At 38.1% G+C, this 18,907-nt stretch overlaps 6 protein-coding genes across 6 annotated transcripts; 1 reads left to right on the top strand and 5 right to left on the bottom strand.

Annotated features, from left to right (window-relative positions):
- Window positions 1-606: 606 nt before the first annotated feature.
- Window positions 607-1,458, bottom strand: LOC101308330 (calmodulin-3-like). The gene is made up of 2 exons (XM_004308776.1): window positions 958-1,458; window positions 607-666 (listed from the first exon to the last, which is right to left on the bottom strand). Exons 1-2 carry the CDS (start codon window positions 1,456-1,458, stop codon window positions 607-609), a joined length of 561 nt encoding a protein of 186 aa, XP_004308824.1.
- Window positions 1,459-2,889: 1,431 nt separating this feature from the next.
- On the bottom strand, window positions 2,890-3,477 carry LOC101308034 (calmodulin-related protein-like). Its single transcript, XM_004308775.1, has one exon. It carries the CDS (start codon window positions 3,475-3,477, stop codon window positions 2,890-2,892), a length of 588 nt encoding a protein of 195 aa, XP_004308823.1.
- Window positions 3,478-4,227: 750 nt separating this feature from the next.
- Window positions 4,228-6,318, bottom strand: LOC101315280 (wall-associated receptor kinase 3-like). The gene is made up of 2 exons (XM_004307396.1): window positions 6,124-6,318; window positions 4,228-5,830 (listed from the first exon to the last, which is right to left on the bottom strand). The coding sequence occupies exons 1-2, from the start codon at window positions 6,274-6,276 to the stop codon at window positions 4,349-4,351; spliced, it is 1,635 nt and encodes a 544-aa protein (XP_004307444.1). The 5' UTR covers window positions 6,277-6,318; the 3' UTR covers window positions 4,228-4,348.
- A 185-nt stretch (window positions 6,319-6,503) lies between these two features.
- On the bottom strand, window positions 6,504-8,186 carry LOC101307739 (cyclic nucleotide-gated ion channel 1-like). The gene is made up of 5 exons (XM_004308774.1): window positions 8,141-8,186; window positions 7,452-7,839; window positions 7,121-7,336; window positions 6,749-7,035; window positions 6,504-6,657 (listed from the first exon to the last, which is right to left on the bottom strand). The coding sequence occupies exons 2-5, from the start codon at window positions 7,662-7,664 to the stop codon at window positions 6,504-6,506; spliced, it is 870 nt and encodes a 289-aa protein (XP_004308822.1). The 5' UTR covers window positions 7,665-7,839; window positions 8,141-8,186.
- A 4,355-nt stretch (window positions 8,187-12,541) lies between these two features.
- On the top strand, window positions 12,542-13,150 carry LOC101307445 (blue copper protein-like). Its single transcript, XM_004308773.1, has 2 exons — window positions 12,542-12,686; window positions 12,810-13,150. The coding sequence occupies exons 1-2, from the start codon at window positions 12,542-12,544 to the stop codon at window positions 13,148-13,150; spliced, it is 486 nt and encodes a 161-aa protein (XP_004308821.1).
- A 178-nt stretch (window positions 13,151-13,328) lies between these two features.
- Window positions 13,329-16,812, bottom strand: LOC101314993 (macrophage erythroblast attacher-like). The gene is made up of 7 exons (XM_004307395.1): window positions 16,459-16,812; window positions 16,088-16,282; window positions 15,570-15,692; window positions 14,673-14,858; window positions 14,442-14,575; window positions 13,801-13,987; window positions 13,329-13,715 (listed from the first exon to the last, which is right to left on the bottom strand). Exons 1-7 carry the CDS (start codon window positions 16,786-16,788, stop codon window positions 13,614-13,616), a joined length of 1,257 nt encoding a protein of 418 aa, XP_004307443.1. The 5' UTR covers window positions 16,789-16,812; the 3' UTR covers window positions 13,329-13,613.
- Window positions 16,813-18,907: the final 2,095 nt, after the last annotated feature.

Raw genomic sequence — 18,907 nt, 5'->3', positions numbered from 1 at the left:
GAGGTGTGCAATAGAAATACATAACTATAACATGTGTCCCCGAACTGTGAGAATTCCAATTTGAGATTAACCAAGAGGCAAGAGGGAGAGATCGATGAGACAAAACGTATATTAAACTTAGCTCAAATACAGGATATTCATTTGCTAATTCACAAACAAGCAATACAAGGGATATATAACAGCAAGCTAGCTATAAGCCTATAATTGTGAATCATTGCAAGCTACTGTACGTGTGGTCTTTTTCTTCGATTTCTTGCATATAACCCTTTTTTCTCTTTAGTCTGATGCATAAATATAACGTTCTTGGCCAAGTTGCATTTCAGTGAATAATTCCTTCATATTGTTGTTAAGGTCATTCATAATCATAATGGAATTGAACCTTTTTGATCCCCAAGAATACAACAACTTCAATCGTCACCCGGCCCTAAGAACATTCTTCATGCCGAATATTTATCCAAGCATAATAATCTATCATACAAAAAAACTGACTTAGAAGATCGACGTACAATAATGAACACACATCATAAATAACCAGGAAATACGTTATGGGAATCAATAAAAACAACACACTGAATACCAAATAAAACACAACAATAAGCACACACCTCAAATCTGGACACAGCTCCGACCTGGTACCTTGTTGCATTGTCTGTCAGTAACTTGTGTCTGAATAATTCAACAGCCATCACATAGGTCAGCATAAATACCATAGAGAAAGATCATGCATGATCGACCGATCGAGCTTCTCTTCCTTTATCAACTTGAACATAAATAATTTCTGAACACTATTGTATAAATCAACAACGACATTTCTTGTCATCGATACAATCAGTACGTACTACATTAGAGGTAGAAACATTGGCGTATACACTGTCTACAACGGAGTCTCTTAGTTTTGTGACCCTCTGATCTAGTTGAACCCATGCTGCTACTATGCCCGAGGCTCCGGCTATGTACTTTCTTGGCCAACATGACCTTCACAAACTCCTCATAATTGATCTGTCCATCGCCGTCAATATCAGCCTCATGAAGCATCACCTCAACCTGCTCATCCATCAGGTTCTCGCCGAGGCTGGTCATAACATGACGAAGCTCATCGGCAGAAATGAATCCATTCTGGTCCTTATCGAAAACCTTAAACGCTTCCCTGAGTTGTCTCTCTGAGAGATTGTCTTGCATCTTCCGGGCCATTAGGCTAAGGAACTCTTGTAGATCAACCCTACCGTTCCCATCTGCGTCCACCTCCTCGATCATCCCCTCCAGCTCTTCTTCAGTTGGCTTCAGACCGAGTGAGCGCATCACAGTACCGAGCTCGTTGGTGGTGATGGAGCCGTCGCCGTCCTTATCCAAGAGGCTAAAAGCCTGCTTGAATTCCGCCGCCTCATCATCGGAGAGCTGATAGGCCGACGCCGTGGCCGCCGTGGTCGTCGTTCGACGTAGGGTTTGCGAGAAGAACATTTTTTGATTGGATCGTGAAATTTAGGGTTCGAGGGAGCTCGAGAGAGAGCTTTGTGTGATCACACCCGGTATGTATTGGTCGATTGCATATGCTGTAATTCCAAAGGTTTGGTAGACGTAGGAGAGAACAAAACTAGCTTAATGCCAAATGAAAACACACGTAACAGCCAGCACAAATGGCGCCTGAGATTTGGATCGAGTTGTCTGAAAAATTGATAGAAAAGTAGTCATCACATAGCTTAGATCGAGATTATGGAACCAAAAATATGTATACCTTGAACCATGCCATGCAAAACATCAGCATAAATTGAGCTCAATAAATCTTTTAAAATAGTTGTTGGTCAACAACTATATATGGAGTATTGACCATAAATATTTCCATAACATCAACAAAAATTGTCATTCTACGTACCTTGCAAATGTTTGTGAGAAATCAAAATGGATTAGATAGATATCATGCATTGAGAAAGAGTTAATTAATAGTTAGAGCATCTCCAACAGCTTCTCCATAATTTCTCTATTATAGGGAAACAAAAGTCAATGCTCCAAGCAATTTTTCTTCTATAACTCCAACAGATTCTCTATTTTAGAGATTTTAAGATGATTCCCCAAATCTTTCTATAAAATTTGGAGAATGCTGTAAATTTGGGGAATTTTGGTTTCTCTTTCATCACATTCCCCATTTTGGAAAAAGTTTTAGAGAATCTGTTGGAGCAAAACACCCAAAATCTTCTCCAAATTGGAGAATTTCAAGAATTTGGTGAAGCTGTTAGTATATGTTTTGGATACTTTGGCAGTTTTGTTCACCAACTAAGGATGATTCCCCATTTAATTTGGATAATAATGTAAAAATTAGCAATAGAAAGATATATGTATGTATGTGTATGTGTATGTGTATGTGTATGTGTATGTGTGTGTATATATCAGTTCATATCCAGAGTGAAGCTTCGTTTTATATATATCTCTATATCAGACATTTTCAGATATAGACATCCTTATTTATTCAAAAGGTACGGATTTCCTTAATTGACATACTTTCGATCATATTTTCTCATCTCAACCATTCATCTTTTAGGTATATATAAGTAGATCATCTCTACAAAATTTTAGCCAAATTGATAATCATTAAGGTATTCAAAATTGTGAATCACACGAACGGTTCATGTTGAATAGATTTGGTTCGTTCATTGTAATCATATAGTTTCGATACCTTAACGATTATCAATTTGGCTGAAAATTTGTAGAGATGATCTACTCATATATACCTACAATGTGAATGGTTAAGATGAGAAAATATGATCTAAAAATGGGTCAATTAAAAAAATTCGTACCTTTTGAATAAATAAGGATATTTGGACCTGATAATATCTCTATATACACACATATATATACATACATATATATTTTCATTAATGTGCATATATATATATATTACATTATGCTACATGCAGCAACATATTGGCGTAGACGCTGTTTAGTACGGCGGTTCTTAGTACCCTTGTGTTCCCTTGAAGAAGAATTCATGCTACCATGCCCACTGCTCTGGCTTCGTCCTCTCCTGGCCATCATAACTTTCACAAACTCATCATAGTTGATCTGTCCATCTCTATCCAAATCAGCCTCCCGAACCATCTCACCGATCTCCTCATCCGTCAGCTTCTCGCCGAGATTTGTCAGGACATGACGGAGCTCGGCGGCAGAAATGAAGCCATTCTGGTCCTTATCAAACACCCTGAACGCTTCCTTGAGCTGCTCATCTGAATCAGTGCCCTTGATCTTTTTGGCCATCAGTTCAAGGAACTCTTGGCATTCAACGGTACCGCTTCCATCGGCATCAACCTCGTTGATCATATCTTGAAGCTCTTCTTCGGTCGGGTTCTGCCCAAGTGAGCGCATCACAGTGCCGAGCTCTTTGGTAGTGATGGAGCCGTCGCCGTCCTTGTCGAAAAGGCCGAACGCCTCCTTGAACTCTGACTTCTGGTCAGGGGACAGCTGATCGGCCACGCTACCATGTTGCATAGTGTTCTAGGTTTCAAGAGAAGATGATCGGACCTTTTGTGTAATGTTAGGGTTCCAAAGACAGAGATGGAGAGAGAGCTTCACTCTTGAAATCAATTTGATATCAATGGAGCTGAAATGTCAGTATTTAATCAAGCATGATATGGGAATAAAGGTAAAGATGCATTTTGGTATAATATGCAACGGGGCCAGGATAGCTTGGTTTCTAAGTCATGAATGACTTTTCTTTATGAAAAGGAAACGTAAGAAAAGAAATGCTCCACAAAAACGATTCTTACTTTGCTTTTATGTTTCCGTTTTTATAGGTAATTATGTTTCAGACATAAAAGATTCATATGATCGATTCCTCCAACCTACTACAGTAGAGATCTCTAGATCGACTAGAGAGGTTGTACTTTGAGTTGATTAAGAAGTCAAGATCCTCGAGACTCATGTTAATTGACCATATAACTATTACTTTGGCCAAATAATTAACCGTATGATCGAGTTATTAGAAGCTCACACAGCCATACATACATTCAGAAATTAAGATGGTGATCAACTGCTCTCTTAAATAACTCAAATGTCCTATTTAGATATGTACATGTAGGCCTTCACCATACGTTCTTACATATCATTTGCCAAGCTCACGTTCTTAACTTCTAATTATCTAATTCTTGCAAAACCGGTAGTATAGAGTGTTGGCCTAACCATTGGACAGGACATGTCCGTCAGTCCGTGGTTCTGTCAATTAGCTCCTTTTCGTTAATTAACTCGAGAATTAATAATGGTAGGGAATTCAGATGTTTAATTCATCTGCAGGCTTCATATGCAAAACAGCGGCGCGGCATGAAATATTAGACAGGACAGAGCAAATTCCTTAATAAATAAATCATCGAACCCATGAATGAGATGAATCATCATCATCATCAGATTCATCATCAATATCGGTGTTAACATCTGCTGCATCCAACCGAAGCATGTAGTCATCATGCTCTATGGGAAATGTACTAGTACGAGAGATACTAGGCGTGCTTTCCAGCTGATCCTCCTCCTCCTCCTCCTCTTCTGGATGGTTCTCAATACATTCCAAGAATAGCTCGAGCTCAGTGGCTACTTCTTTCATTGAAGGCCTATCCACCCCGTTCATCTGTAAACATCTACATGCAAGATGGGCAACTTTTCTCGCGGCCCTAATATTCCCCCCAGTGACAATTTCATGATCAAATATTTGATCCAAGTGACCCTCTCTCGCTGTAAACTTCAGGAACTCTGCAAGGTGAACCTCTCTTTCTGGCCTATCACGAGAAACTGCCTTTCTGCTTGTTAGTAGTTCCGCCAGGACAACCCCAAAACTGTAGACATCACTCCTTTCAGTTATTGTGCATCTCATAAAATACTCGGGGTCTAAATAGCCGAATGTCCCGCAAACATTAGTCGTAATGTGTGTGAAGTTGTCAGGATGACCTTGTGAAGTTCCAAAATCCATCACTTTCGCAGAGTAGTTATCATCTAATAGTATATTTGCTGATTTCACATCACCATGTATGATAGACACGGGCAAGGAGTGCATGTATGCTAGTGCTCCAGCGGTTTCAGCTGCTATCCTCATTCGTACTTTGAATGACAGTGTTGGTCCTCTGCTTTTATCATGTATGTGCTCATACAGACTGCCATTGGGAATGTACTCGAGAATCAGTGAAGGACTTTCTGTCTCTATACAATAACCTAAGAGTCTCACGACATGTCTGTGGCTGACCTTTGAAAGAGCAGTCACTTCTTGAACAAATTTCTCGCTCTGATGTACAGAACGTTTGAACCTTTTTATTGCAACTTCTGTTCTATCTGGCAGTATTCCCTTGTAAACTTCTCCATAGCCTCCTTCACCAATGATTCGGCTATGATCAAAATTGTTTGTGGCCTTTTTAAGTTCTTGTGTCGTAAAGATTTTCAGTGCTTCCTCAAAACGTCCAACATGAATTTTAGTCAGTTGTTCTTCGAGTGTGCAGTACTTGCTGTACTTCCTGAAATACCTCCTCAATTTAGAGCCTAAAATCTCCATGTCTTCAAACCTGAGAACAAGTGCTTCTACATCACCAACTGCCCTTGCGGAATCAGCTGCTGGGGGTAATTTATCAGGAAAGGATGTCAATGATGGCCAAACTAGAAGTTTCTCTCCATATATATCTCCTGCACGCAGTTCCAATTTACTAAAATTCTTTTCAGTAACTACAACTCCGTCCACGATGAAGAGCATAACTTGAAGTGGTGCATTCTCTCGAACAATGATATTGTTGTTAGTATACATCACTGGCGTGAGTTCCCGACAAATTGCTTTCAGTATTCGTTCATCCATTTTCTGAAGCAGTGGCACCTGCGATTTACCACATATCACTGCTATAAGTTGAGGCAACAAAAAGCTGGTTAAATTTTTAGATTTTCGATCATACCCTTTGTAAAAATATATACTACATAAGAATCACTCCTTAATATGAAGGGTACGTGATCCGAAATCTTAAAATCTAACCATACGCCGCAGCTAAGACAAATTTCGGAGAATTAGTACGTACAGAAATTTACATACATCTGAGGTTAACCCATATTTAAAATGTGGATTAACTTAACTGAGTCGTGGTTGTGGAGGAGCTAACTAATTAATTAGTTTACCTGCTTCAGCCTAGTGAACGGCATACAACTTTTGATACGGTTTTGAAGTTTCAAAGGAAGAATTGAGATGAGATCTTGATCCACATCAACATCCCTGTTTTCTTCAAGTTCTTGTCGTACTTTTAACATGATCTTCGACTTTATATCCTTCATTTTCCTTTTAGGAATGCCATTTTTAGATAACCACAATTCTATCTCAGTATCAATCTTTTCCAGCTTCCCTTCGACTTTCATCTTGTGTCTATGCGCCTCTATTCTTGCAGTGTCTAGCTGCAAATAGGTCTATGCCACAACAAAGTATGTAAGGTCGATAATAAGCTCATCATCAATTATAGTTCCAACTCACCAACATATATATATTTAGCTAGGTAGAAAGAATTTCATGGAATCAAAATCTTCAAAGCTTGTGCCAGATTACCAACCTGCAAATTTCCGATAAGATATATAAATAGTAGCAAGCCGATTATAGAAACAAATGCCACAAACAGGTTCTCCGTTGTATTAGTACTGGGCTGGAGATTTGAACCAAGAGAACTGCAAAATATATTCCGACAATATTAGATACAATTATGCACTATGCAGACCTGAAATGTCCTATATATAAAGTAAATATGTATATGCAGACCTCAAATTGCGGAGGCCCCAACAAAAACAGTTGGAGACTTTTTGTTGGAAATTGGTTGATCTCGGTATACTAGACTGAAGAATACTGAGATATATACCAAAATCAAAGAGCTTTGCTTCTGGCGGATCTATGGGGCAAATATCATTCAGGAATTTGATATTTCTAACTGTACGATGTTCATGACAGCCAAAAGTACTAGTGTCGCATCCACTTTCATTTCGACAGGCATATTGCCAGCAATCTAGCATTCTTTGGACAGCGAAAAAATACCATACGGCTCCAATAACCTAAGGAATCGATCAATATGTAAATGAAGTGTGATGTAATATGAAGAAGTTTAGAAAACTAGATTATGAAAATATAAAAACTTACATGGCTAGCAAGGATATACATGAAGAAATTTAGTACTCCTTTTACCCATATTGCAGTCTCTGTGGCCTTGGGAGATTTTCTAGGTTCCTTACACAGCAAGTAAATGCGAAGAACCCGTGGCACATATTGTATCAGAAGACAAAAGTTCATAAGAAGCTTCCTCGTACTCAAAGATCTCGAAGCCCTCGTTTTCGAAGACAAAGTGAGAAATACTACCTGGAACACAAGCACTCACAGTTAAACGCCAACCAGTGGGTACATATAGCAAATATTGGTGTTTTAATCAATTTTACATACTCCAAAAAGGGTTATATTCTGTTAATTAACTTACCTGAGGAAAGGGAAGGATAGCTAAAATGTCAATCATGATGTAGGACCTCCCAATCGTCTTTGCTATTGTTGGAAACAGAGAGGAGTAGTCCTTGTATCTATGAATTTGAACAATGATGTCCATTATGTAAAAGAGATCTGTAATTGATCGTAAGATGAGAGTTGCCGTCTTCAGGTTTCCGTCGAATTGCAAACACTTCATATCATAGTTCATTATCGGAATGTAGAGGAACAAAGGATCCAGTAAAACAGCAAACACACATGAACTGAAGAATATTTCCTTCCACTTTGTGAAAATCCAGTAAAAGCCAAGAAATTTTGCAACCGCTTGCCATTTTTTACTTGATATATGGACTTCTCTGGAAACCTCAGAATTTGAATCCGAATCACTGGGCAAGAAAAGAGGACAGATCACAAAGCGTTTTGAAATTTGCAAACAAGCTAAAACACAATAATTGTATCAACCGTGATTAGTTTCCGGCCAGTACTGTTCATTATCATGTTTAATAGTTCTGTGTCTTGAATTAACTTAATCTTTGTCGGATCCCAGAGTAAAAGAACATATATCATGCATCTGGAGTGATGTCTTAGTCTTAGAGCTAGCTAAGCCAGATGATCATGAAATCTAAGAAAAACACATAGGCCGGAATAATGAAAAAGTAGATGGAGTGGCAAGATTAAGAAACCAACCTCTCAGCTTTCGGGTGCTCCACAACTAAGGTCACTGATTCGCGGTTAGACATAATAACTCCAACTTAATAAGAAAACTGAACTATGAAAATGGTAACTCGATCCAACTTGTTGATGAGAAGATGGAACGTAAAATATATCAAAAATGGTGGACGAATCTTCTTTCAAATTTGCTGAGTGAAGATACAGAACAAGGCTGGAAGCAACTTGAATGTGTGGTTCATTATTGACCTTGATAATCCAGAACAATATTGGATATAATTGCTACCCACCTAAAGGATCGAGGATTCGAGGGTACCCACATTTGATAAAGTTGACGTAACAATTCCTTTTACAAAGTTTATATGCTTGGAAGTTTGTGATTGACTTGGAAGACTTACTGTGCCTTTGGGTCCACGATTGGGCGGGAGGGGCATAATTGAGTTCATATTAATCATATCCTTCAACATTTGGATACATTTTACTGCCAAAAAAAAACATCTAGAAACATAATTGTCCTTAATTACATGAGTAGATTGATTGTTTTTCGATAGCGATATTGTGTGTTTAGGGTCTGTATGAATCAGCCTACGACTGCATATGCAGTTTAGAAAGAGAGCTCATTTACACTGATTTACCCACCATAGCAATAGGCGTTGATTTCATGTAAATCATCCATGGTTAGCTAGTGACCCTGTGAACGGGAGTGTATAATCGTATATGCTTTAGTGTTCATCAGCATGCAATATATATTGTATGATCACAATATTGTTGAAAGTACGAATCCTACATACGGGAAAGTATGAATGCTTTAGTGTTTTTATTAGTTCCACATTCTTCGAGTACTTGAATTATTTGACACTACATTTTCTTTTGCTGGACAATCCTTCCTGTGGGCGGCGAGTGGTATTAATTAGTTCCAATACCATTCTTCTTTCAATTATTCGAATCATTTGAGACAAATGAGACTACTTTTTCTTTTGAACAATCTTTTTAATTTCTTGGTGATTGGTATATAGTGCTTCAACTTTTTCCAGAAAAGCAGGACAAAAATGTATGGATGATATCATTTGAAAAAGATAAGAAATGCTCGTTTTTTCAATCAGTTGGCCAAAATCCCACTCACCCAAGCAACAGATCTCTTCTCATCCTCATCGCAAGTTTCCATGTCCGATCGAGTACTTCTAGCTCTTGTTATGCAATGCTTTGATGAGTAATATTATTTGAACTCCTAATTTGATTGGGGTCATTACCTATTATTGAAGAAACTGTCTGTCTATTAACTGAGACATCACCAGATAGATTTACGTCCATCGATCGCCATACTAGCTAGCTACCATGCAGTAGAATCATCATCCTACTTCATCACCTTAATTCTATTATAGCTCTTTCGGTCTTTTTATGCATCTAGATGTTCGAAAGTTCTTGTATGCACCAACGTTCAAGTGAACCAAGTGTTAAAATTTAATCTCAACCGTTCATTAGATCTAGCTTTTACATAGCACTAACACCGATATTGACGCCGTTAAGAGTATTAAAAAAATGAATAATGGTCAACACAGTAAAACTCATAAATGTTAATATTTAATTGATCAAATTTACCTTGCTTAGAGATGCAGACAAATAATGGAAAGTCCATAGGTGCAAGGATTTTTATTGGGTGCCTGCCTGCCTGGTTCAAACCAGGAACAATTATCTAATTTATTTTTAATTTATTTCCTTAATGAACTTCATTAACACAAGAAATTTTTCTGTACTACGGGAGGACCACGTCAGCATGTCTAATGGTCCTCCTTGACCAATATAAAGTCGACACATGGTTATTTTTAAAACAACCCATATTAAAATATATTTAGTCATTAATTTAATACTTTGCTGCTTTCATATATTGTTATTATTACTTAAACCAAATCTTCTTCATCAAAAATAAAAAATAAAATACCGAGTGCTCTTCATTGAAATTAAAAACAGAGAGTCCTGTAAATCCACTCCTCTTTATCGAAAAGAAAAAAAAACCAAGTTAATCAAATATTTTTACTCATGATGATGACGATGAGGTGGTGAAGAAATAAATTAAATGGCCATGAGTATCAAATATTTGAACGAAAGTGCAAGTTCCTTCGTAATTCAGAATACATAGCAATCTTGAGTGAATTCAAGATTACTGGTGAATGACATCAGTGCCAAACTCAAGTACGCAAGCAAGCATAGTAATCTTGAGTGAATTCATTGGTTATGGAATATGGATTATACAATTGAGCAACTATTGTTATGGATTTGTATGACTCAATGATTTTTTTTTTTCGATGAACAAGAGGAGTGGATTTACAAGAAGAGGACTCGGTGTTTTTTTTTCTTTTCGATGAAGAGGATTTGGACATTTGGTGTTTAGGTTTAAGAAACAATAACAATGAAAGCAGCAAAATATTAAATTAATGACTAGATATATCTTGATATGAGTTGTTTTAAAAATAACCATGTGTCGATTTTATATTGGTCAAGGAGGACCACTGGACATGCTGACGTGGTTCTCCCGTAGTCTATGTTAGCCGGTTCCAGTGCACCATGGTGCACTGAATCCACTCCGCTAGATGTTTTTGATTGAAGATATACACTCAGGTTTGAGTATAGTATCCGGATTAATTTGAGTGTCATTTGCGCGCTTACCAGAAAATGATACGAGTTCTTGTAGAAGCGAAATGCAAAGGTACTTGTTATTCTCGGACCCGACAGATTTTCCATATAATGGGATGTATGTATGACCTCTCGCATGGAGAAAACTATAGAAGCTACATTTGTCCGCGATTCAATACACGTACTGTTTTGGTTGGCGATATAATGCAAAGCGTTAAAGTGATCCATGCACAATGAGTTCGAATCTTTTTCATCAGTCTATGCAGTCCCGGCCGTTCATGTTTGTATCCAGAAAGATGGGTAACTAGGAAGGTTTGGCCTGAAATGATCTAGCTAGCTAATTCAAACCGTGTGTCTTAAATCCTTGCTAGCTAGCAATAAATCAAGAAGCCATGAGTAGTGATTGTTTGTATTACCATATCTGTGGTCTCTATATGATCCAGAAACCAAATATAAGATTATGATCGAATTACGATCAAATTCATTTCTACTTAACGCACTGTTAATAAATTTATTATCAGTTTTGAGTCAATTTTACTAGTTTAATCTGTGAATCCTTTCTGTGAGAGTAAAAGCCAAAAGGTGACCGACTTAATTCGATCCTATGGTATTTTCAAGTATTTGCAACATTGGGATCTCTTCCAAGAAGGTGTGACATTATGTTATCAATCATATAATTAAAGATCTCAAAACGTTAGAAGAAAATTTTCATGAAAAATGTGTGCATGCTTGTTACTTTAACCAAAATATAGGCAATGCCAAGACCAGTTTTAGTCATTTTCATATATACTACTGGGAAAAAAGATTGCTAGCACTTCTGGGTAAAATAGAATTTGTTCTCTTAGTCCAACATCTGCTTATTTGTTAGTAGCTGGACATTGTTTTTAGCCTTTGGGATACCAGATAGCAGTTATGAATTAGCTCGATCACTTGAAGGACATCTTTTTAGGAGACTATAAGAGAGAGAGAAAATTTCAATTATGTGTATCAAGTTCAACTGCTAAAATTTACAACAACTTAAAATCGTGTATTTAATCTCGAAAGTCAGATCTACGTACTGTTTTCTTGCACTCGTAAGAAAACCATCAGTCTATGGTTTACGGTGAGATTCTGAACATTTCAGAAACTCTCAACTGATTTTTGGAAACTTAAATTCTTCATGAAAATAAGTAAATAACAATTTACCATGCATCCAAGACACATCTGCACAAAATAATTTAAATTTCAAATTAGTTAACTTTAAGCCATATATTTGTTGCACATTAAAATTCTTTTAGCTATATCTAAATGATTTACAAAGAGGTTTACTTTCGTCCAGAGCATTCCCACCTTCCTTTCCCACATGAAAATGTATTAATTTCTGGCCTTGGGGATTATTCGTAGTACTATATTGTACTAAAGCAAGTACTTAATTAACCTACATGAAATGTTCAGAATCGTTAATAACAGACTTAATGTGGACATAATCAACCCCTTGTTATGTACTTATGTATGAATTAAAAACTGGCATCTACAGCACCACAGCTAGCATGCAATTTCAGGGTGTCAAACACAATGCAGTAACATAGTTCTTTGTGAAACTTGGCGGAAGCAACTCAGCCGCTTGCATCCCTAATATCCGAGAGGTTGCGATAGCCACTCGGCCGCCTGCTTTCCTCAAATCCGAGAGCCCTCTCCCTCTATAAAGTCAGCTGGCACCACATTCAGTCCTCAATGCCTCATTACCAATTTCCTACACAGTAACACAATTAAGGACAGTGCATCAGCTAACTGATTAGATAATCTGGGATGGGGAAAGCCATGAAGGTTTTGGTTGCTGTTATAGCATTGGCAGCAATGTTACATACAATAGAAGCTGAAGAGTACGAATTGGCTTGGTCTATTCCTTCTGGAGTTCTGGTGGAGCTGCCACATATGAGGCCTGGGTGGCCGAGCATACCTTACAAATCTATGTTGATAGTATAAGTGAGTCTCACACTATTACTAGCCAGTTACATCTCTAACTAAGCAACATGCATGTTTCTCATATATGTCGACTGTTTCCTTTCTTGTGCAGCATTTGATTTTCCATCAGGAGAACAAGACCAGGCTTGGGTGACAAAGGAGGATTTCGACAGTTGCAACACTACACATCCGATATTGCAATCAGACAAGCCAACTAATGTTAACATTGTTCGACCCGGCACATTTTATTTCATCTGCACCTTGGCCGGCCATTGCGCCAAAGGGCAGAAAATTGCCACCAACTGGATAAATTCGACAATGTCCAGTGTTCAATTTCCGGCGGTGCTATTTCCACCTCCGAGTTCAACTGCAACCACTCACTCCGCTAGGCCAGTTAAATTTCACTCCAAAAGAGTTAACAAGAAGAAACTGACCTTGGGCGGTGCCATCTAATCTAATTTCAACTTACAAAGAGGTCTGGAGTCGTTTGTTATTTATATTTCTTCCATCAAAAAGAGTTGCAGCACACTAGTAAGCAATAGTACATGTATATGGTTGATCCAGAAACCCAGATAACATGCATGATGATCAGCTTTTCCTACGTAGTAATTGAACTACCATCCCATTCATTGTAGTTCGATCAAATAAAATTAATATAAGTGAATAGAATATGTTTCGGTACAATTTGTTAAACTGAGTGGAAGTAAAATGGTTGTATAGAGTAACTTGCTTATATACATGTTTCAAGTTACCCAGAGTAACACCAAGTTGAGGCATCATGAGAATAACAGCGCAGGGAGATTCATCGTACCAGAATGTGGTACTTTAAGAGTTTAATAAAAAGGAAAGGATTTATGTACATAGAGCACATGCAGACATAAAGCCAGGATCATAAAACATGAATAGATATGTAGATTCATGATATATATGCCTTCACCAGATCTGTGTAGTTGCAGACCAAACCTGTCCTTGGACAAGTAATCTTCCCGTTATATTTCTTGGCCATTTCTTCTAGAGCCTACAAAACATAAACTTAAAATGAGAATCGAACACTCAATGGCTAATCACTTAATTACCAATGGCACAAATGAACGCATGTGAACCTTAGTGCTGTAGACATAGCCGTTTGGCAGAACTTGTGGTGGATTTTCCGTGTCCATCAGTTCCTTAGTTATATAGCAAACAAGCTTCGAGTGATGCTGCTTAGAATAAGGTAATGGCATGGCTAGCTTACGGAAACCTTCCTGTGACAATGGATCCTCCTTGGTGCAATCATCTTCATAACAGTATCTGGAATAGGTCAAGGCAATACAACAAATCGGGATACAAGATGCAGCTCTAATGTAATGACCACATGTATATAAAGGTGAATCAGATGTAATCAAATGCCAAAGGAAGAAGCCACTTTTGTGACAGTAGGGATTATAACTTACAACTCCTAATGGAAAGTGAAACTATATCGACATAAAAATGATTTACAATGTGCATTGTGAAAACGTTCCCTCAATCCATGTACTTGAAAACCACAAAAAATTGCCTCTCAACATGTGATAATTAGGGAACTGAGTGTTTTTTTTTTTTTCCGATAATCCCAAAATTGTTATCCATTTTAATCACATTATGCACACTATGAAATTTCAGTTCCACCATTCTAATTGGACTATCCTGCAAGCCTTCTATCCCACTGATTACATCTATATGAGGACAACAATATAAAAATCAGATAAAATCAGTAAATGGATACGGTGTTTTCAGAGCAGAGAGTCCTGCTTGCAGATAAATATTCAGCAGAGGCTCAAGCGTCATGCCATATAACTTGCAGAATTCCTGTTTGAATTGGTCAACCAGGTAATCCCATTGTTTTGGTTCAAATAATACCTGGATAGCATAACCAACCAAAGAGAAAATCAATCCCATATCTTAGGAGCAGACAACCAAAGAGAAAGGAGCTTCCTGAACTAGAGAAAAGAATCACCTTGTATGTAGCACATTCAGTAGTACTCTTATAAGCAACTGTTACAAAGACCCGCTGCAATTCTTTCATATACATAGTACCCCATGGTGCAAGGTATTTCTGGGCATATGTGATAGCTCGCAAGTTATTTTCAGCTCGTACCAACTCTATAAACTCTTGAATTCTTAGCTGAAACTCCAATTTGCTCTGCCATCAATAGAAGATGCAGTATTAGACAAATAGCCAAATTTTAGTACAGTACAGCTGCAGGTATCAAAGTAGTAACTAGTCCCTATGTGTCTTGTTAAATGGAGTTCAAGAACGGAGTAAGAGAACAGATATGCCATTTTATCTGGCTTAAATATATAGAATTGCAATAACTAGCAGAAGCGAACCGCCCACTGCCCTCTCAAGAAAAGAAAGGCACCATCACTTTCTTAGCGCCAGAGAGTAATAACTAGGCTGTATTCCAGAATCTAGACATGCAATCATATCAAATATAACTTCATGAGCAACTGTCAGAAATCAGGTAGAGTCAACATGCTGTGGAAGCAGTTCAGTTATCACTATGGTGGACCTTAGACAGCATAGGGCAAGAATGATTAAGCATCCATGAAAGAAGCCTTTTTTCCATTTACTTTGATCTCCTATCATGTAGTTCAAGTATGTAGGACACGTGCAAGAGATATGTGTAACTAAAACACATACCCCATACTGTGAGAATAAAAGCAAGTAAAATTTTAAGATGAGTGAAGTGGCAAGAGATGCCACAGAAGAATTGCAGCTTTAGATTATATAGAGAATAAATATTTTGTACACAGGCAATACAACAAATAATTGTACAAAGAAATTCATCTAACCATCGCAATGAAAGCAAGGTCTTCCCACTAACAGACAAAAGAAAAGGAGAAAGCATACCTTGGATTTCTTTAACCTTGACTTGTTCTCTGCACACCAAGCTAGGGCAGGGCCTACATCCTTATTCTGGAGAGCTTCAATAACCTTTCTGGCTTCTTGAAATACATCGATATCAACAAGATCCTGGGACAGAAGAAACACTAATCATATTGCAGTCCGAAAGTATGGGAAGAATCAGCATTGTACTTAAAAGCAAAGAGATTGTAACATGCCAATGAACCCTGGCAGTCTTCCAACGAGAGAAACTGGAATCCATTATCCATTACTTATTTCTATTTGTCTTTACTCTTTCAACTCTTATACTAAAGGAACGACCCAACCTGTTTCTATCGACAAGCTAGTTTCTCCACTTATATAACTTTGCGAATTACAAAGAAACACCATTATCCAAGCTTAATTTCAGAGAATAGGCCTAGCATTAGTAACAAATACCAGAGAGAACAACTCCAAAACCATAGCATTAAGAACCACAATATTACATAATGCTAGCTAATCCAAGACCAGAAAGCGAAAACTACCTGAATATTTTGGCTTTCAGCCAACTTCGCCGCAGTGTCGTAATAAGACATCCTCAACATATAGTCCACAAGGATCCGGTTCAACCGCACATTGTTCCATTCTGATAAATTCTCCACATCTGCTGATTCCAAATGATCCAGCCTCGCCCGGCACCGCTGCGCCTGTAAGTTCTCAGTCTTGCTCCCCTCCTCCAGCTTCACCAATCAACCAAACCACATCAATCACCACACACAGTTTCGCAAATCCAATCATAAACAACTAATCCAAAATTAGCTAGAATCAAATACTCCGGATCACCAATTAGCTCGAATTTCGACGATTCAAATACTCCAGATCACTCTAATTGATTGAATTGCGATTTCGTTGTTACCTTTCGTTTGAGGCCTTGGAGCCTGGAGACGAGGGAGTTGAGGTGAGAAACGGCGTCGTCGCAGAGCATGTCGTCGCGGTCGGCGGCTTCGTTGACGCCGTGGATGACGGCGGACATCTCCTTCTCGGCGACGCGGTGGTTGGCGCGGATCGTCTTCTTGTAGTGCTCGAAGGGGACGCGGAGGAACTGGTGCTCGAGCTTCAAGGAGTCGGAGAGGTGGTTGAGCTTTGAGGACGGCGGAGGCGCGGCGGCTGGGCTTGGGCTTGGGCTTGGGCTTGGGCCTGGGCTCGGCGGGGCGGAGGTGCCGTTGGGGAGGGAGTCCATCTCCATCGGAGAAAGAGAGAATGGAGAGAGTGTGTGGGGAGTTGAGAAGTTGAGACGAAGAGAAAGGAAACGTGAACACCGGAGAAGAAGATAGTAGTTTGTTGGGGAATTAGTAACGACGTCGTTTATGTACTTACAAATAACAGGCCCGACGGGTAGAAGGATTAAACCCGGCCCAACCAAAAAAGTGATAGTATCAGAAAAATAAAGTTAAAACTTAAAAAGCTGTAGATAGAACTGATCATAGATCGTGTATGATTCGTATTCGGTTCATTTTTAGCTCGTTTAGCTTGTGTCGTAAGATATATAAGCCGATTTTTAACTCAATATTCAATCCAACAAAAAAAAATGGAGCAAAGCCTGTAATCTACTATCTGCTATTAATAAAGCTAGAAGATTTTTTTGATTTTATCTACGGTTAAATTTTTAAACTACCTATATGTTAAGGTTTCGAGCCGGACCAAACCTTTTCATTGTTTTTCAATGGAAACCAAAGCAGGCTTTTTTACCCTGCTAATCCTCTCCGCGTTAGCTTTCCTATTTGATGGCTTTAGTGGAGTCTTTCTTTGTTCGGATATGATCTCTGGTGGATCTGTGGTGACCTTCGACAATGGGGATGGAAACGACGGCCATGGTGATGGTGGCGACATGGCAATCTCAATCGGCTTGAGGTGTCTTTCCCCTCACTTTGTTTGTTTTGATAAGGGTGGGATGGGAGTTTTTTATGGTGGGGATGGCGGGTTGGAACCCCAGCCCTCATCTAATACAAGCTTTGATCGCTCTCCTTTTGCTCATGGTAGTGGTGATGGTGTTGATGGTGGTGGTGAAACAGTTGAGATCGATGAGATCTTGATGAAGGAGGAGGCTCCAGTTTGGCTATAACGGCGACGTTCGTCTCTGTTGGTGATGACGTCGGTAAGACGGCGGCTAGGGTAACAGCTCCTTGCTTGAATGGGCTGGGCTTGGATTAGCTAGGTTTTAACTTGATTCCGGGATTAGCTATGACAGCGTTGCCAATTAGGGCTGACGATGGCAGCAGAGGGATGATGGCTGCTAGGGCATCAGTCTTGGCTTCTTTAGCAATTGGGCTCGTTTGGGCCTGGTTTGGATCAGCTCGGGTTTCCCTTGAATGGGACTTGGTGGATGCAGTTGGGCTTGGGCCCCTAATTTAATATTAGTTTGGTCCAGGTAAACTAGTTTGCATTCGTAGAGTATTTGATAGTTTTCTTCAGATCCTAGTTTACTTGTAAAATCATGATTCATCGTTACAAGATAGGTGTACTTAGGATTTCAAAGCTTATGTTTTAGCTAGTATAGGACTTGCAATTCTGCAAGACGATGTTTTCTGACAACCTCACTGAGGTACGTCGTCTTTGTACTGCTTGCTCTGATTTAAATCGAATGACCTTTTGATCAAAAAAATATATATTTTAAACTACCTAAATTATCTTTCATTTAACTGCAAATTTAAGTGTAAAGGTCATAATAGTAACTTGATAAATAAAAAAATAAAAATAAAAAGAAAAGCAAAATCCACAACGTGTATCCAAAAAATAAAAAATAATAACATAATTAATATTTTATAAATATTCAACAAAAATATAAAATAGAAAAAACAAATTAACGCGTGTGTTAAGAGGCTAGTATAATATAATCGGTTTGTCTACCTTGACGTGATCATAGCTGAACTTTTCTCTCTCTCTGTTTTTTTTTAAAGGATTTTCTCTCTTTTTTTTGGGTAATTAATGAAACTTTATTTATATTAACCAACATGGGTACATAACCAAGCCAAATGTGTTAGAGGGCCTTAATAAGGCCTAGCATTTATGGCTTTAATCCTAGGTGACATGTCAAATCACCTATCCACATCATCAAATAAAAAAATCATGTTATGTTATTTTTAGGTAAAAATACAATCTTATCCTTTCATATCCAATGACACTATATTATTTTGTTTTTATTCTATAAAAAGATGTTTTTAAGCCATTTTTTCATTACTCATGCTTAAATTTAAAATGTGAAATATATATATATACATATATATATAATTATACTCAGTTTGAAAAATATGAACTCATTTGAATATATATATATATATATTTGTTTACAAAAAAAATATATANAT

Source organism: Fragaria vesca, linkage group LG7 (assembly GCF_000184155.1).
Source record: "Fragaria vesca subsp. vesca linkage group LG7, FraVesHawaii_1.0, whole genome shotgun sequence".
NCBI classification, from domain to species: Eukaryota; Viridiplantae; Streptophyta; class Magnoliopsida; order Rosales; family Rosaceae; genus Fragaria; species Fragaria vesca.
Note: the sequence above shows the minus strand (reverse complement) of the source record. Positions and strands in the feature narration are given on the sequence as shown.

Coding starts and splice junctions, on each gene's coding strand:
- LOC101308330 (XM_004308776.1), bottom strand. CDS start 1,458: ATGTTCTTCTCGCAAACCCTACGTCGAACGACGACCACGGCGGCCACG. Junction 667..957: donor AGGTCATGTTGGCCAAGAAA/GTACATAGCCGG, acceptor TGAATTATTCAG/ACACAAGTTACTGACAGACA.
- LOC101308034 (XM_004308775.1), bottom strand. CDS start 3,477: ATGCAACATGGTAGCGTGGCCGATCAGCTGTCCCCTGACCAGAAGTCA.
- LOC101315280 (XM_004307396.1), bottom strand. CDS start 6,276: ATGAAGGATATAAAGTCGAAGATCATGTTAAAAGTACGACAAGAACTT. Junction 5,831..6,123: donor CGTTCACTAGGCTGAAGCAG/GTAAACTAATTA, acceptor GGTAAATCGCAG/GTGCCACTGCTTCAGAAAAT.
- LOC101307739 (XM_004308774.1), bottom strand. CDS start 7,664: ATGAACTATGATATGAAGTGTTTGCAATTCGACGGAAACCTGAAGACG. Junction 7,337..7,451: donor CTATCCTTCCCTTTCCTCAG/GTAAGTTAATTA, acceptor CTTGTGTTCCAG/GTAGTATTTCTCACTTTGTC. Junction 7,036..7,120: donor TGTATATCCTTGCTAGCCAT/GTAAGTTTTTAT, acceptor TCGATTCCTTAG/GTTATTGGAGCCGTATGGTA.
- LOC101307445 (XM_004308773.1), top strand. CDS start 12,542: ATGGGGAAAGCCATGAAGGTTTTGGTTGCTGTTATAGCATTGGCAGCA. Junction 12,687..12,809: donor TATGAGGCCTGGGTGGCCGA/GCATACCTTACA, acceptor TTTCTTGTGCAG/CATTTGATTTTCCATCAGGA.
- LOC101314993 (XM_004307395.1), bottom strand. CDS start 16,788: ATGGAGATGGACTCCCTCCCCAACGGCACCTCCGCCCCGCCGAGCCCA. Junction 15,693..16,087: donor CTGAAAGCCAAAATATTCAG/GTAGTTTTCGCT, acceptor CTTCTGTCCCAG/GATCTTGTTGATATCGATGT. Junction 13,988..14,441: donor CTCTCTGCTCTGAAAACACC/GTATCCATTTAC, acceptor GACCTATTCCAG/ATACTGTTATGAAGATGATT.